The sequence below is a fragment of the Pseudopipra pipra genome, chromosome 3 (genome assembly GCF_036250125.1).
Source record: "Pseudopipra pipra isolate bDixPip1 chromosome 3, bDixPip1.hap1, whole genome shotgun sequence".
Lineage (NCBI taxonomy): Eukaryota > Metazoa > Chordata > Aves > Passeriformes > Pipridae > Pseudopipra > Pseudopipra pipra.
The window spans coordinates 57,499,473-57,517,539 of record NC_087551.1 but is presented as its reverse complement, the minus strand read 5'-3'; the positions used below and the strand labels follow the sequence as shown (position 1 = coordinate 57,517,539).

The 18,067-nt window shown below is 44.2% G+C and overlaps 1 protein-coding gene across 3 annotated transcripts; it reads left to right on the top strand.

Moving 5' to 3' along the window:
- Nucleotides 1–1,092: 1,092 nt before the first annotated feature.
- Nucleotides 1,093–17,643, top strand: TNFAIP3 (TNF alpha induced protein 3). 3 transcript variants are annotated; one of them, XM_064649368.1, is made up of 9 exons: nt 1,093–1,227; nt 4,478–4,790; nt 8,938–9,128; nt 9,354–9,501; nt 9,695–9,865; nt 10,587–10,767; nt 12,222–13,123; nt 15,005–15,237; nt 15,926–17,643. In XM_064649368.1, exons 2-9 carry the CDS (start codon nt 4,478–4,480, stop codon nt 16,205–16,207), a joined length of 2,421 nt encoding a protein of 806 aa, XP_064505438.1. In that variant the 5' UTR covers nt 1,093–1,227; the 3' UTR covers nt 16,208–17,643. The 3 variants fall into 3 exon arrangements, with proteins under 3 accessions (XP_064505438.1, XP_064505439.1, XP_064505437.1); XM_064649369.1 differs by lacking the exon at nt 1,093–1,227 and adding an exon at nt 1,755–1,834 and having other exon boundaries at nt 12,222–13,027; XM_064649367.1 differs by lacking the exon at nt 1,093–1,227 and adding an exon at nt 1,755–1,834.
- Nucleotides 17,644–18,067: the final 424 nt, after the last annotated feature.

Genomic DNA, 18,067 nt, shown 5'->3' with positions numbered 1-18,067 from the left:
TGCATAGATATTAGGATATTGTTTAAAGGTGTGAATTAATTGCTTACAATAATTAAATGTAATGATTCCTACAAACTGCAAGATGCAGTCAAGAGTTTCTAAACATATTCAGGCACTAAGCTCTCCCTGACTGCATAGCTTTAGCCCAAGGTTCTGCCTCTTGCCTGTCATGACCTTACCTTGAGCAGGGCTGGATTAAACCTTATTAATATCTCCTGCCAAAAATGCCAGTATATGGAATTATGTATCAGCCTAACCTCCAATTAAAGAAATGAAGTCACGTATGGTTTCTTATAATACAAAGCCAAAACTGCGAAGCAGGTGCAAGCTAAATCAAAAAAATAAATACTTGCTTGGGTTCAAAAACAGCCTGGGAGAGAACAGATTCCATGGGAGGGGCTGCCTTCCAGTGCTGCTGGGATGCTGACGGCAGGGGTGTGAGTACCTGCACCTGGGCACCTACACTCTGAGATCTGTGTGCAAGGGCAGGAAGCCAGCAGGACCTTGTCACGCGTGGCCGCGTGGATGAGGACGGGGCAAGGGCTCCCGGGGAAGCCGGCGCCTCTCATGCTGGCGTTCAGAGGGTGCGGGGCACAGGGACACAGAGGTGTTCCGGACCCAGCGACTTGGCACCGGACCCAGCGACTTGGCACCGGCCCGGCCCGGCCCAGCAGCGGAGCGAGGCCTGCGGGACAGGGCGGGACAGGCAACCCCCCCGCCGCCCGGAAGGAAAGGAATAAGGAAGGAAAACATGACATCCCGGCTCCCTGAAAGCCCGCGGGTGCGTCACGGCGGGCGGAGAGGCGGCGGGGCTGCCCAGCGGCGGCGCCCCCTGGCGGCGGCGAGCGGGGCGGCGGCGGCGGTTGTCACACGCCGGAAAGTCCCTGCCCTGCTGCCGGTGGAAATCCCCGGTGGGGTTTTTGTGTTGTGTGTTTTCTCTCTCCCTTTTTTTTTTTTTTTGCGCCCGGGCCCTTAAACAGAAAGGGAAAAAAAAACCCAAGAGGCTGGGCTCAGCCCTTCATTCCGCAGCAGCGGCGGCGACAGCAGCAGCAGCAGCAGCAGCAGCAGCTCCGGCGGGGAGAGGGCGGAGAGAAGGGAAGGAAGGAGCCCCTGCGCGGTGGGGGTTGATGGATCCCGAGCCTGGCTGCGTCCCACCACCGCCCCAGACCCACTGCTGAGCAGGAGTCGCCGGCAGGATCGGCCGGAGGAGGAGCCCGCCGCGGAGAGGTGAGCGCCGCTCTGGGCGCGGGAGGGGAGGCTGGCCGGGCACGGCGGAGCCCCGACCCGGCTCCATCGCCCCCGTCCCGGCTCCATCGCCCCCGTCCCGGCTCCATCGCCCCCGTCCCGTTTGCAGGAGGACGCCGCGGGTGACCGGGCGGCTCTGGCGGCGGGCTTTGGCCGTATCCCGGCTGGCACCCGGGGGACCGTGTGCCGGTTCCCGGTTAGCGTCGGAGCCCCCGCCCGGGCGGTGCCGCTGTGCCCTCTGCTGACCGGCCCGGCCCGGGCCCGGCGGCACCCGGACCCCGCGGGGCCTCGTAGGGCGAGAGAGCCGCTGGTGGCACAGCCGCGAGCTGGGAAATCCGTCCTGGAGCTTGGGGCTCCTTCCCCTGGCAAGCTGGCGGGCGATATTACGTCCTTTCCACCTTGCATACCCATCTTCCAGCAGAGCAGCAGGTCAGGGTACTGAGAACGCGGAATGCTTACTGTGTGTAACCAGTCCTGTGGGATATAAAACAGCCTCGGTCCTTATCTCTTTTTCTGGTGAAGAGTAATACTATGCTTTGTTTTGTACCGAGCAAAGACTTAAGCAGAGAAATCCATGGACGCTGAGGAGGTATTAAGCATGTTTATTTTTTGAGTCTTAGCACTTTACGGAGAAGTTTTATTATTGCCTGTTTTCAGATGAAGGACAGAAAATAAAAATAACTTTATGAAACCACTGTCAGATCTCAGAAGAGTATTCAGCTTTCCCGAGCCCAGCATCCTCAGTATTATATGTTCAGAAAGGATGCTGTTTCTAATCATTATTTACAGCTGTTTTTTTCTGGGCGTTCATACTCATTACTTGTCAAAAGTTTCAAGTAGCATAGCACGCAGTACAGTACACTATAAACTAATATAACTGTAGCTCAGTTTTCTGACTCTTAAATCTCTAGCTTAGATGGCTATTGAGTTCTGTTTTTTCATCACATTGATTTGGAACATAGGGGTTGCTTGGCTTTTGCCTTGACTGACAGTTAATGACTGTAAATAGCATAGACAGTAATTTCCACGTGGGGAGGGGAAAATATGCCTGTAAAACATGGTATCGAATAATGTAGTTTCAGTGAATGCTTCTGTAAATTCAGTACTTTTTGTTACTTAAGGCTGGAAATAACCCTTTCAAGGGTCCATGCCGGTAGTGCTTAATCATGTGATTGGTCTTTATTTGTGTAAAAAAATCCCATTGACTGGATGTTTCTACTTACAGAAGTAAGCAATTTGGTCATCTCGGGCGAAGTATAGCTGTGTTTATTTTACTGATTAATAAGGGATTGTTTATATTTTCGTTTTTAGAATCATCCATACATTTATATACAGAATTACATAAATAGCATGTGTAAAACTATATTGGTGAGAGGACTGGATGAGAAAATTTGTTGTTTCCATTTTAAGGCTGTATGCTGGTTGGGGAATTATAAGAATAAGCCATCTTTTTTACCTAAAGGAAAGCTTTTCCTCATGTTGCAAGATGTGACAGTGCTGAGTCCTGTCCCTAGTGCTCTTACAGATGCAGAGGAAACGCTATGTGAATGACATTGCCCTGAAGTAGAGAGGACTTGGTAGCATCACCTGTTTTCACCTGCCTCTGTTTAGGGCTTGACAGGACATCCACTGTATCTCTCCATCAGCTGGTTTTCAGAGAGGTTATAGAGGTCAGCTCTTGGCACCAGGAGTTTGAGGTCCCCTCTTACCCAGGAAGGGTCCTTTCCAGTGCTTTGACTGGGTGGTTGGAGGTAGATGTTGCCAATGGATGTGTCTGGGAGAAGAGGAGAGAGCAACTGTTTACATGTGGAGAAGGATGTGCTAAAGTTCTTCTGTGCAAGAGGGGCCTTCTGCCTCAAAAGACCCGGGAGTGCCTTCCCAGTTAGTCCATCAGATTGATATCCTTCTTCCTCTCTCTAGCCCTCCAGACTCCTACCTCCATGAGAAAATTTCCTAATAGTTGCATAAACAACTTTTAGTTGCTTCTTGTCTCCCTTTATTGATGTCTAGATCTTAATATACACTTATGGCTTGATATTTTTCTCTAGGTTCATAATCACAGTGGTGGGTTCTCCTAATGTGACCAGCTGTTCTCTAAACATGTTAGCCATGCATACTTTTATTTGTCTTGATACAAATTTGGCTTTGTTTTTAAACAGGGCAATAATGTACATGGACAGCATGGAGAATCTCTCCATATTTAAACAGGTTATTGTTGTTGTTGTTACTGTAGTGGACGGGAGTTTTGGGGGATGTGGTTCTTACATTTGGTTCTAGCTAGCTACAAAGTTAGTGTCCTCTGAATAAGTATTTCAGAGAGTGTAGACAGTTTCAGGGTTATGGGGTCTTTTTTCTATGTTCTTCCTGCTGTAGCCCATAAGGCCAGAGATACTGAAGAAAGGGATGCAGGGCAATAAATTTTTCATGTCCTACTGTGGAAAAAATATTGGGGTTTTTGAGCCAAGTGGAAATGCTTTTTCAGCTGTGTTGACTTATCACTGAGTAATAGTGGCACTACAGTCTGCACCCCCACACACAGCACAAGCACCTCAGTGCAGTAGCTCTACCACTCACAAAATATAAACAGCCTCAAGAAAAGTAACATAACTCTGCCCTTGAGTGCTTGCTCTGTGACAAATTCCTCATTTGCCGTATTTGGCCACTGTAAGTATGGGACAGATAACTAGCACAGCTTGCAATTCTTTGGACTTTTTCTGTACTCTACTGACCATCACTTCTCAGAATGTATGGGCTGACAAAATCTGAAATGGTCATTATCTGCTTTTTTTGGCGTGTTATCAAAACAAGAGCTCGAAACGTGCTGAAAGCTCAGCAAGTTTGTATGGGATTACACTGTGCAATTATCAATTAGTCAAGTTTCCAGGATAATTTTCCCTTCCCTTGATCTTGCCTTCTTTTATCCCTACTTTGATTTAAATGCTTTTTTTTGTGATGATGCAATTTCCTTAGTTATGAATGAATTGTCTTTAATATCTCAGTAAATTATGGCAGTAACTGAGTGGGATAAACTGGTCAGTGTCTATATCTGAGTAATGCAGAAAAGTTAGTGAATATGAGTTTTAAAAACCATAAAAGGCTCAGATGGACTGCATCCACTCTGTTCTTGTTTTAGGCAAAACTGCAGCCTTTGAAAGTGCCATCTCAGTCTTTGCAGAAGTAATAGCACTGTTATACACTAACGTGCCAATAAAAGGATCCTTTTTCATTTCAGATGTCTTCTAGAAACATGGCTGGCCAACACATCCTTCCTCAAGCTTTGTATCAGAGCAATATGCTGAAGGCTATGAAGATCAGAGAGAGGACACCTGAGGATCTAGTCAAACCTCCCAGTGGAATAATTCACCACTTCAGGACTATGCACAAATACACCATAGAAATGTTCAGAATGTGCCAATTTTGTCCTCAGTTTCGGGAAACGCTTCAGAAGTCCCTGACTGACCAGGCTACCCAAACTTCACTGGAGCGCCAGAGGAAGCTCAACTGGTGCATGGAAGTTCGGAGACTTGTTCCTCTGAAGACTAATGGTAAGTTAGGAGCAGGTCTTTGCAATCACAGTAAAATGGGTAAGATGAATGTAGCATTAATAGCATCTGTGTCCACGTTACTGAAACAAAAGCACACAATTTTAAAAATGTGGGGCCGTTTAATCTTAGTTTTGTAAACTAAAATTCTTTCCACATGATGTACGGTCCTGAGGCTGTAGCAGACCCCTGCCCATACCACGGTGTTGTGAATAGCATGGAAATCTCACAGATATTTTGACAATGTCAGTAACCTATGGCACTTCAGAGTTAAGTAAGGTAGAGAAACTTGACTTGCAACCCATTACCTTTCCATGAATCTGACTGGTATGTGTTGGCTGCCCTGTCGGAAGTGCTGAATGTCCTTTAATGCCAGGCAAGAGGAGACTTCAGATGCTTTGAGTGACAGAGTTGCATTCCTATGTATATATAGCAAAAGCTAATATCCCTCCATAAGCCCTGCTGTTCTAACTGTCAGGCAAGGTTTGCTTGCTGATCCAGCTTTAACAACAGTGCCAGCAGGAGTGTTCTGAATAGGGAGCCTCTGGGAACCTGACACTGCTGTCCCTGAGGTCAGTACCCTGCACCTGCCCAACTCCCTCATCCTCAGCTACCTGTTGGGGTTTGCCAGCTCTCACCTTCCGTCAAGGCTCACTGGTACCTCTCATGTGTGTGACTGACAGCCATCCTTGTGCAAGACAAAGTTTGCAGTGCCCTTTTCTTTCAACAGTCAGTGCTGATTTTAGGACTTGGCTTTTGGATTGCTGTGTGTGTATTGCATCAAGTGATATAAGTGAAAAGGTACAGCAGGAGTGCAAAGATTTCCTGAACAGGTTACATTTGTCCACTGTCTTGAGCAGGAATTTTGGCACATGACTGTAAGAGTCACTGGGAATTTCACATTCAGTGGAGGAAAGATTTGGTAATGCTATGACTTATGGTCACTCAGCTGCAAACTTGGACTCAGGATTCCTTACAGCACAGGTTGCCCTAAACCAGGAAGGATAGAGTGAGACAGTGAGGACTTCAAGAAGATGGAAAATACATATTTTTTGCTCAAGGAACAGATTGCAGCAGTTATAGAAACAGTGGGTGGGGTGGACCTGCAGCCTTGTTGAAGTCCGTGTTGTGTTCTGTGAATGCTTCTTTTCATATCAGCTTATATATACATTGCCCTTATCTTCCTAGTCCACATTGTTCCCATCCCATATTCTGCCATATTTTTCAGTCTGATTGTACATAGTTGTGTTGCACAGAAGCCATAAAAATAGACCCACTTACTAAATGTCACTGTCCGACCTAGAAGAGTCTGATCCTGATGTACACCTCTGTAACTGCTGTAGAACCACTGACCTTCTGGTGGCCTCTGCACTGGTGTAAGATTCTCATGACTGTAATTAAGGTTGTGCACAGAGGTCATGGAATCTCAAACTTCTGGAAGGACTGGAGTTGCAGGCAGCGCTTTACAGGTACTGGGACAGTAACATCACTCCAAGTGTTGCATCTTCAAAACTTCACCTCAGGAGGTACACTCTAAGAGATTTACTAGGAAAATGGACAATATGTGCAACTTTTGCCCAGGGAAAAGAGTAACGGCTTTAGAATCCCTCATCTTCTGTCAATACAAATCCTGCAGGGGTTAACACTGCCTGGACAGACCCTTGCTAACAACATTATATTCAGTAACACTGACCTCTTTCTTTGTCTTATGACAGTCGGCCAGTGTTACACATGGGACAGTGTGGACTTGGATCTCACCCATGAGCAGGAGTACCAGTATACAAGATGCTGAAGTACTAGGGCAGGTTGAGGGAAGGCAAAGGAAGGACTCGATTTGTGGTCTCCCCATACCCTGTGCAGACTATAAGCTTGGCTTCAGTTCAGCGTTTCAGGGTCATTAATTGCATGAGTGGAAGGAATGGCATTGGGAACCTGTGGTTTATGCAAAGTAGTCGCATTGAAGGACCTTTGCATGAGAAGGAAGGTAGATTGGACTGAAGGGGAGGATCTCTGAAAGAAGGGCAGAAGCTTGGAGAAGACCTGTATTATCCCAGAAAATAACATTTTTTTTCTCTGATCTGGCATGAAGAGTACTTTTTTAAGCATTTAGCTGCTTAACCCATAGATGTGGGAGGAATATATTATTCAATCAACAGTGGGCTTTCTTCAGAAAATTCTGGGTTTTTTTCTGCTGAAGGTTGTAGTTGTTGAAAACAGAGAAAGTATCTCCTACAGGATCTTTTGATCTATATTTTACCTAATATGTTTGTGAGTCTGTGGAGTGGTGGGGTTTTTTAATTAAAAAAGCCCTTTTGAATCACCACACATTTCTTTGCAGGCATCTGAAGTGAGGATAGAAGGAGACCAGTAGGAGGTATAAAAATCGAAACCGTTTGGGTTTTTTCTTTCTTTTTTTTTTTTTAATTTAAAAATTCCAGCATCTATTGGCTGTAGTGATTTCACTTGTATAATGAATTGGCATTCATTCCAGCTTACCCAGCCACACCCCCTGGGAAAGTCCGAGGGAGGCTTCGCTACGCAGCTCTGCACGCAGCAGAACAAAAAGTACAACTGTTGCTCAATTGTTAGTCAAACGGTGTTGGGGAATTCCAAGTGCTGTGTAAGGAATTTTGGGCAGTGCTTCTCAATAAAGAACTGAAAGCGAGGTCTCAGAGAGAGAAAAAAGTTAATCTTATCTTTGCTCTAGATTTTGCAAAGGGAAAATTTTAATGGGATTAATATGTCATCTTTTTTGGTCAGAAGGAAACCCAGTCAACTTTTCTGTCTTATACATTGTTCCCCGATTTTTGAGCTCAAGTAAGCAGCCTGCAGATTGAAGTAAGCTTTGCAAGAAAGCATTCAAAAACCAGAAAGCAACTGCAGGTGCAGGAACCTGATATGCACCAATCCCATAACAATTTAAGAAATATTGAGTAGATTTCAGGATCTGGGGTCTGTTTTAGGTTTTTCTCTGAGTTTCACAGAAAAAGTAACAAAAGTGTTTGCAAATGGTGTAATTGAACTCATATTGTCTGTGGCAAACTGGGTTTAATTCTTTTGTGGGAGTTCTTTGAGTGTGGGGGTTTTTTTCCCCGCTCGGGAAAAATCCAGTAGCTTTACTGGGGTTGATGTCCTCTATTCCAAGAAGATTGCTGTGATTGCTTAGCATTGGGTGAATCTATTTACCACTGTAGTAGACATCAGACCTAGTTTTGAGTCTGAGGATATGACAGTAATGATTCTTGATGTCTCCCTTTTAGGGGAGACTTTCCCTTTTGAAGATGGCTAGAGATAGAATTTGAAACCCAGCCATAGGCATATCTTGTACCACCTTTTAATTGAGTTAGTTACCTCCTCTGATTCTCAGTTTCTTCCCCTCTGAAATTGCAGAACAGCACTTTCCTTCCTACTTTTAAAGAGGACTTTATTCCAATGCAAGGAGATTGTATAAATGAAAATCAAATAATTCTTTTTCATTTATTTAGTTTTAATTTTGTGTTTTAAAATAACAGCCCTCTAAATAATATGTGTAACATCCCAGCATACTATAATTTCTGAGAGGAAGGCAAGAGGTGTTCCTATGATTACTTTACATAATCACCTGCTCTTTTCTTTCTTTCTCTTTTTTATTACAATTCCTCCATCAATCAGAGCCAAATGCCAAGCAGTGCTCATCAGGGGATGTGAGGCTTAGCATTACTATATTTTCTTAGTGGTTTCCGTTATCTCAACCCTGTGCCATTGGGTGTATATTTGTATAAACACTGATGAGGGAGATTTACGTATTTTTTGTAATTTTAAGATGACTTTGTTGTGTTTAAAAGCTATTTCAACTGTTTGGCATTTGTAGTTGACTCCAAAATTTAGTTCATGATATCAGTCAAAGTTAAGTAAGATAGGTAAGGGGCATTGCTCAATGACAGCTTAACATTGACTGCTGCAGGGACAACACCAATAGAGAGGGGACTTTTTTCCTTTCTGTCTCTGAGTAGATATCACAACTGTGGTCTCCTTGTTAAAACCCTTCTGTCTGAGGCTTAGAGGGAAGTGCACAGGGAATATGCATATGTGCAGTGTGACTCTACATCTCATGCACTTGTGGGGTTTTATTTAAGTAGACATTTAAGGCTAATGGACTCTTTTTTTGCAGGTGATGGAAATTGCCTCATGCATGCTGCATCACAGTACATGTGGGGTATTGAAGATATCGACCTTGTCTTAAGAAAAACCTTGTTTAGCGCTCTCAGGGAGATTGACACACGGAACTTCAAGCTCCGCTGGCAGCGGGAGGCTATTAAATCCCAGGAGTTTGTAGAAACAGGACTCCACTATGACACCCGGGTAAGGCGGCCTGAGGGAATGGTGCTGTTTTCTGAGTGCTCGCCAGCATTGCCTTGCTGATTTTGTTTGCTTTTTGACTTCATGGATTCTGCCATTAGTGGAGAGCAGAAATAGTCTTCCTTTGGAGGAAATGGGAAAATGTGATTATTTGAGCATTATCGTGCTGCAGCTGGTTCCCGACCTCCATGTCTTCGAACCATTGCTGATGGCTGTTTCTTTCCTCAGAACTGGGAGGAGGAGTGGGAATACCTCATTGAAATGACCTCCCCAGAAATATCTGGGGCTCAAAACAGGCTTCCATATAATGCACTGGAAGAAATCCATATCTTCATCCTTGCTAACATCCTCAGAAGGCCAGTCATTGTTCTTGCAGGTGAGTTGCCTCTCCAGTCGTCTCACCATGTTACTCTGTGCTGTGTTAGTAATCTTACTAAATAATTGTTTTCAGGTAGATGCATTTCAGAACAGGAAGTTTTCAGGAATTTTTCTAAAACACCAAGAATATCTTTTCTCTTGCCTGTAGCACATATTTATTTGTGTTTATTCGTGTTTTCTTCCTGATGCAGATAAAGTGGTGAGAAGTTTAGAGTCAGGCTCCAGTTTTGCTCCTCTGAATGTTGGTGGTGTTTACTTGCCTCTCCTTTGGCCACCTGAAGAATGCTACAGATACCCAATTGTGCTGGGCTATGACAACATGCATTTTACACCACTGGTGACTCTGAAGGACAGCGGGCCAGGTACCTTGTTTTGGTATTTATATCCCTTCTTCAATGTGCTGATAAAACATTTAAAATGTGATCTGGTTTAGATTTGATTTTTTAAAGTTACATGTAAAAGATTCCTTTGAAATATATTCTTAAAATGTGAGCAGGAACAGCTTTGTCTGTAAATCTGAATAGAAACTAAAGGTTGCCTACAAACTTCTAGTTGAAAGTAGAGTACAATTCATCTGCCTGCAGGCTGGAATTAGTCAAAGGGTGGCCTCTGCTTCATTGTGTTCTGGCCTTCTTTCCACACCACATCATAAGAGAAGAAGCTTCAAAGGATGCAATGTCACAGCACTGTACCACTGCCTGGCAGGGATAATTAAATATATGCTTTGCCTTTTTTAAAGCATCTCTTCTGAGTGGATAGCAGTTCTCTTGGTTCAGGTTACAGCATCATCCCATGGAAGGTATAACAAACTAAGATCTGCAATATTGCTCACATGGAGAAGAAAATTGCTATGGCGACATTAAAACTACTGTGGGATGGGGCTGAGTTTGCGACTTCCCCCAGCGATACTGTATAGAAACTAATTGCTCTGGTCAGCTGTTCTCCTCTCTCTCAAAAATTTGTCAGCAGTGGTGTCATCTCCATTGTGCGTCTTGTCTCCATGTTGCATCTTGTGGTTACTCCTAACTGGTAATAGATATCTATATCTATATATGTATCTTAATCCATCTTGTTTCCCCACAGAAATCCGGGCTGTGCCTCTGGTCACCAATGAACAAGGCAGATTTGAGGATTTAAGTGTGCACTTTCTGACAGATGCAGAAGAGAGGGAGAAAGAGCAGCTGCTAAAAGTCTACTTGATAGTGATAGAAATTCCAGTGCAAGGCTGGGATCATGGTACAACTCATCTAATTAATGCTGCAAAGTGAGTGTCATTCCTGTTTCCTCAAAGTTATCTTGTTTACAGAGGTGGGAGAAACTAGGCAGCCCAGTGTGTTGTTTTGGTCACAGTAGCCCACATGTTTACTTTCTGAAATATGAAACACTGGCATTATTGTTGACATGTTTTAAAGTTATATGAGCTGAGACCAGTCTCAAATTTAAAGGCAAAAATGTGTTCAGATTTAGCAGACTGAAACTAGTATTTTTGAAGAAAAAATCCATTTGATTAGTTTCAGTGACTTCTTGATTACACATAGTTAAACACAGGAACTAGTTAGGCCAAACTCTTGTGCTTTATGTAAGGGCACATTGCATAATGAGCAATTGGTGTAATTTTGGCTGCCCTAGGGAAAGTACTCAGCACTATGTTCTTAGCACAGATGCCTCCCCACCCTGGGCTGCTCTTTGTGGCAGTAGGCAGGAAGCAGTGGCCAGTGGAGGAACTGGCATCTGTGCTCATCCCCCTGATGGTTGAGCATCAGAACCATGCAGGGAGCAGATGGCAGGACCCATCAGCTTCTCATATTTAGTGGACACTGACAGCAGGGTCCAGCCCATCCCCTCATGAGTGTTGGAGGGAAGTGACTCCCTATATCCTCTGTCTTTGCTTTCATTACCACACAGGGAGGTATCTTAATACTGTTGGCTGGTTCTGTTCTAGGAACCTTGAAAATTGAAGCCCTTCTACCCAAAGAATATATGCACACATAGAGTAGCACAAAAGCTTCCCTAGTCCCACTGCACAGATGTGTTCTGGAGTATTACTAAGTGACCTTAGCTCCTCCTCCTCCCAACTGTGGCATGGTGAATCTCCAGTGTGGGGTTTTCCCTGTATTTAGAGGCAAAGTTGGGTTGCTTTGATGAATGCTAGCATTGCATGCACCACACTGAAGCCCCATAGTTTGTTTGAAGAATTCCGCTGGTAGATACAGATCCAGTAGGGCAGAACCAGAAGCAGATTTCATGATAAACTGTCATGAAATGCTGACCCCACTGCTGACCCCACTGCAGAACAAAGGCTTGTTCTTAGTGTGGGCTGGTGAAGAAAGGGGTTTTCTACGCTAACCTCTGCTCAGCTGAGCTGGTCCTCAGAGATACTCAGGATTTGGGGGACTTTTCACTTGTAAGAGATTACCCATACTCTTTGTGCAAGTAGCTCTTAGACAGAAAACTCTCACCTAGAAAATCCTTTTACGAATACTTCTGCTTAGGATTGTGTCCAAACATTTCTTTAAATGTGAAAGTCTCCATCACTGAACACTTGCTTTTAAAACTATTTCCATTTACAGCAACAGTGTAATAGCCCAGATCTTCTATCTGAGTAAAATGGATGTGCATTAAATCTGCATTTCCTTCCCACATTGCTTGTATTTGCCTTCACCCCCACCAATTGCTCTTTTCAACCACTGATGCAAGATTCCTTTTTTTGGCTGTCAGGTTAGATGAAGGCAACCTACCCAAAGAAATAAACCTCGTGGAAGATTACTTTCAACTGGTACAGCATGAGTACAAGAAGTGGCAGGAGAATGCGGAACCTGCTAGAAGAGAGGCCTGTTCCAGGAACAAACAAGAGTTGTCCCTTTCCCAGCTCTCCCTCTTACAGATGAAATGTGAAACGCTGAATTGCCCTTTTTACATGTCTGTGAACACCCAGCCCTACTGCCATGAATGTTTTGAGCAGAGGTCCAAAGGAAGAAAGCAGACCTTCAAAGCAGCACCTGAGAAAATGAAGGCAGCTGGGTCGGGCTCCTCCCGCAGGGATATTTGTGAACCTGGAGGATGGCCGTCTGAAGGGCCTGTAACAGAGCCTCGCTCTGCACCTCCGACAGCTCCAAGCCTTTTCCTATACAGCGAAACCACGGCCATGAAGTGCAGGACACCAGACTGTCCCTTTACGCAGAATGTGCAACACAATGGGCTGTGCGAACGCTGCTACAACTCCAGACAACTTGGTCCTTGCAACAACTTGGATGACCAGAGACATTTGGACTATGCCACATGCAAAATGTGCCGTCAAAAGGCCAACAGGACCTTCAATGGCATATGCAGCACTTGCTTCAAAAGGTCTACAGAGCAATCCTCAAATGGCAGCCCCGCTTTCCTGCCCACCTGCCACCAGAGATCAACGTCTGACCCATCCCAGATCTCGCAGATCCTTCACCAGTACTCCTGCCATCAGGCTCCCAACAGCCGTGGTGAGGAGCCCCTGCCGCCAGTGCTGCCTCCTGGGGAGAACAGAGGAGGTAACCTCTGTAGGAAACCTGGTTGCAAGTTTTTTGGGACATCACAAAATGAGGGCTTTTGTACACTGTGTTTCTTTGAGTACAGAGAAAACCATGGTAAGTGGTCATGGAGTGAGCTTTGGCACACTTTGGCTGCAGATCAGCCTCCTTGAACTGTGAAGCTCTGAGTGGACTGGGTGCTAAAAGGGCAGGGGAAAGCAGTGTGGAGCAGGAGCAGCAGTGTGAGGAGTAGGTGTTTTTCTGGCCATTGTTATCCCATGGTAGTGGTTTAATCCCAGCTAGCAACCAAGCCCCACGCAACCGCTCACTCACTCCCTCACCGGCAGGACTGGGGAGAGAATCAAAAGGGTAGAACCTGGAGAACTGGCGGGTTGAGATAAAGACAGTTTAATAGAGAAAGCAAAAGCCACGCACACAAAGCAAAGCATAACAAAGAATTAATTCCATGTTTTCCATGGGCCGGCAGGTGTTCAGGCTGTGTCTCCTCCCAACCTCCCGTGCACCCCCTACTTGCTTGCCAGCATGGCAGTATGAAAAGCAGAAAAGGCCTTGGCTTTATGTGAGCACTGCTCAGCAATTACAAACACATCTCTATATTATCAACACTGTGTTCAGCACAAATCCAAAACACAGCCCCATACGAGCCACTGTGAAGAAAATTAACTACCCCAACCAAAACCAGTACACGCATAAAGGGGTGCCTGGCAACAGTGTGGCAAATCTGTGAAATCTCTTCTAAAACTTTCTTTCAGCTTAAATGGAAGCAGAACTAACTCAAGAGTGGGTGGGTTTTGATAACTCCCCACCATCCACTGCAATCATGATTTAGTATGAATTTTCTTCACAGCTAGACAAGTTGTAGGGGTCAGTGAGGGAAATGCTGTTGTATTGATGGTACTCAAAACCAGTTACGTTAGCAGGGAGTTTAAAAAGCTTGCAAAGAATTTGAAGATCTCTATCTGTTCTGCATGTAACAGTTTAATGCTCTGGAGTAATCACTGTAGTTGCTTTGATAAGCAGAGCAAGTAGAAGTTGACTGTGGATAATGTGCTTCTATTTTGGAGTAACTTAGAAGTGTATAATATAATAATGCTATAATATACCTTGCAATCTTTCTTAGTAATATCATGTGTGTGCATGCACATGTGTGTTTAAAGGCTGACCACCAAAAAGGTAATAGTCTGTGAATAAATCACAGCATGAAATCTTCATCTTTCATGCTAGTGCCCTGTTACACTGGTAAAGCGCCCTTAGGTATAGAAGGTGAAATGCACATGTTAAGAGAGAATTCCTTATCTCTTCAGGCTATTTCATTGCTGATAAGTGTGCCAATATAAACATAGAAACATAGAATAGGTTGGGTTGTAAGGGACCTTTAAAGATCATCTAATTCAACCGCTCTGCAACTGGCGGGGACATCTTTCACAACACTGAGCTTTCCACATGCTTTCAGAATAGGGAACTTCTGTGCTGGCTTGCAATAGCTTATTTTCCAGCATTGCTCACAATGAAATTTTTTTTCCTTCTGATTGTGGAATATATAAGATTTCTTCATGAGACTAAAAAGTATAATGCACTTTTTCCCATTAAGGTCTGTACCACTGCACTTCAATTATCCAATGTGACTGAAATGGGAGAAGCCAAAAGGGAAGTGTCAGGGCAGGTCACAGATGACATGCTGAAATCAAAGGTGAAATTAAAGGGATCTAGATTTCCCACTTAGGGCAAGTTTTTCCCAAATCATCTGTTTCAACAACTGATATGAAAATCAGGCTGTGTTAGCTCCCTTATTTAGGTAACATGAAGGAAGGTATACCAATTGGTAGGTCTAACAATTATCTAAAAACCCATGTTGAGGCTAGTAGATTTTTTTAATTTGTTTTTATTTTTTAGACTGCGGAGATTTTTATAGTTGCTTTGGGTCACCAGATCGATTGGGCACATTCAAACTCCTCCTGTCTGTACTTTGCATTACAGATAGCGCTTTGCTACGCCACCAGAGGAGATCTCAGAGGAAGTCTTCGGCAGGGGGTCAGACGGGGACCTCCACTGCTGGCTTCCGTAACACTGTGTCCTGCCAGCGGAGGGACTGTGGCACCCTGGGCAGCACGATGCTTGAGGGGTACTGCCAGAACTGCTTCATTATAGCCCAGAACCAGCGATTTCAGGAGGCCAGAAGGACAGAAGAACAGCTGGTGAGACAGCCAGAAGTAAGTGTGAACTTCTCAAAATCTTCCTCTTGTTTAGCGCTGCATATTTGTCTCTTGTGCGAACAACTCAGGATGCATACTAGAAAATCTTCAAATGACTGCATCCTAAGTATCATGGAAAGACAAGTGTATAGCATCTCATGATTTTTTTTCTGCTGCAACTGAGCAGCACTCCTGAAAAGTCATTCTCAGTTTCGGGTTGTCTTGGCTGTGCTCAGTTTTACCTCATCTGGGATTTTGCTAGCTGAGCAAATCCCATTTCAGTGGAAGCAATTGGACCAACAGTTGGTTTGTTTTGCTGATTGGGGATGGATTTTCATTCTTACCCTTAGAGGTATACAACTTCATCAAGGAGTTTAGGCTCACTTCGAGTTGCTTTTTTGATTGAGCTTATTACAGATTGTCTTTGTTCCAGAGAGGTTTTTTCAATTTGGTTTGTTTTGGTCCTTTTGGAATTGAGAGTTACCAAAAACAAAAACCCATTTGTTCCTAAGAAGTGACAGAATTTGTGATTTTCTTTGGTAAAACTGAACTTGGCTCTTGGTATTACACTTTGCAGAAGCAGCATGTGCTTGCAAACAACACTCAAGTGGTTACCTATACAAACCATGAGTAGAGTTGAAAGTAAATGAAAAGCCATTTGTACTGCCAGTACAGCAACTGACAATGTATTTTAATATTTTTCAAGAGAACAGGGCAGCATAGAGATGTGCAGAGAGCAGCACTGAGTAGCCAGAAGAGACAATGTGCTGTGGCTTCATGTAGAAACAACCTGACCTGCAGAAGTGATGACTTGTGCCCGGAGTGCCGGCGACTTAGTCAGCTCCCACCATCGGGAAGTACCAGGGACCCAGCAGCACAGGAGCCCCCAAAGCAGCGCTGCCGAGCCCCTGCCTGTGATCACTATGGTAATGCTAAGTGCAACGGCTACTGCAATGAATGCTACCAGTTCAAACAGATCTATGGCTAGAGGAGGAGCTGGTAAGGAACAAGAAAGCAATACCAGCTACTTCCTTCACTGAAATGGTGCTATGTCCAAAACACGTAACAGTCCTGGGAATGGGAGAGTGGGGGGAAATATAAGCTGTCTGCTTGGTTCATGTTTATTTCCAAGAATGGGAATAAATGTCTACTTCCTCTAAACACTGCATACAAGGACTGCTGAGAAGGTCACGTTGCCTTCTACACAGAGCTCTCATTCATGACTAAGTTCCTACAATGCCATATTTAATTCTTAGACTTCCCAGGAGGAAGTGTGAAGCATTTTGAATCCAAAGAACTTCCCAGTTCTGTCTCTTTCTCAATACCTCCCCTTCTCCCAAGTGAGGGGCTGTGTCTGCTGTCGGAGATGCAAGAGCTCCTTATGTCTGCATACATCAGTCAGAGGCAAGTCCTTCCTGGACAGGATTCCCCAGGACAGACTGATCCATCTTCCGGTTGATGTCTGAAGAAACTTTGTCCATGTCTTTGCTGGTGTTCTTACAGAGCTTGCCGAGGTGGGAGCTCCCACAGGTATTTAGGGAGTTCACGACGACTGTTTCTGTTTGCAGAGCCCTCAGCAAACTGCAGCCTGAAACAAGACCAGCATTGATTTGCTCCTTCAACATGCTTAACCAAACCAGCATTTAGATCCTTTCCCAAATCCCAAGACAGGTGGAAATACAGGTGATTACAGAAGAAATGCATGTGATGGGAAAAATGCATCCTGCCATTGCCCACTCATATGGAAGGAATTACCTCAAATGGACAAAAAAACCCCCAAAGCCCTTTGTCTTCAGCTTTAGTTCTGAAACAGGGGTGACTCTTCTCTCTCTTGCATTTCAACTTTAAGGAGTATGTGTGTGCTGTTCATACCCTCCCTCCCTGTTTCTGTCACACTTTCTGTCATCCCTAATGTGATTCTGTCATGCAAACAGCTTGGAGCTCAGTAACAGAGTTCTTTAGGGTTGAGATTTTACTTCTGGAGTTTGTGCTTCCACTTCTCAATCTGCATTACTTTCTCTAGCAACCTCACCTTTACCACTGTGTCTGGTAACTGCTTCTCTCTTCTGCTTCACATCTTGTAAGTTTTCAGCATCTATTTTGCTGCTATGATTTTGGAGGTGATACCTCTTCTAACTTGCTTCTCAAGTTTAGAATCTTTTTCTAGTTATTAAACAGTTTTTAAAAAGAAAAAGATTAAGTAATTCATTACTTGTTTCTGTTAAATTTTATATATTTTGTGAACCTTAATGTGAACGTATGTTTTATTACAATATTTATATTATTTGAAACAATGCAATTTGAAATTTGCACAACTAGGATTTTTTTATATATATATTTACTCTTGTGTTGAAGGTTACAAACTTAAATGTATAATTGAAAAACATTCTCTGATATAAAGAAATAAATTATTTAAGGATTGGATTTGTTATTTTTGTATTGATGAGAGAGAGCACAGTTGAGGATGGGACACCGACCCCCTGAAGGAAGCATTCTGTTCAGTACTACCATTCAGCATGTTACCAGAGTGCTCCCTGGTTCAGATGATGTAGCCAAGTGCTTTGAAGAGGTGATAACTTGCTGTAAGTCAGTGTTCTCTCAGGAAGAGCTCTTGGTACTGTTGAGGGACCTGGGCATAAGGAGGTGCACTCCTGGGCACTCCTGTGGGTGCAGAGAATTTTCGGTCCCTGGAAGTATGGGTAGGGGAGAGTATGGATGGTACAGGAGCAGGCTGCAAGGAAACCTAAGCTGCACTGACTTGGCTTTCTTTGTTCATGCATCAGTTATGCCAGGGATTCCCAAGCAATGGTGCTTAAATGCCACCCTGGAAGGTGGTGATGGCAGCACA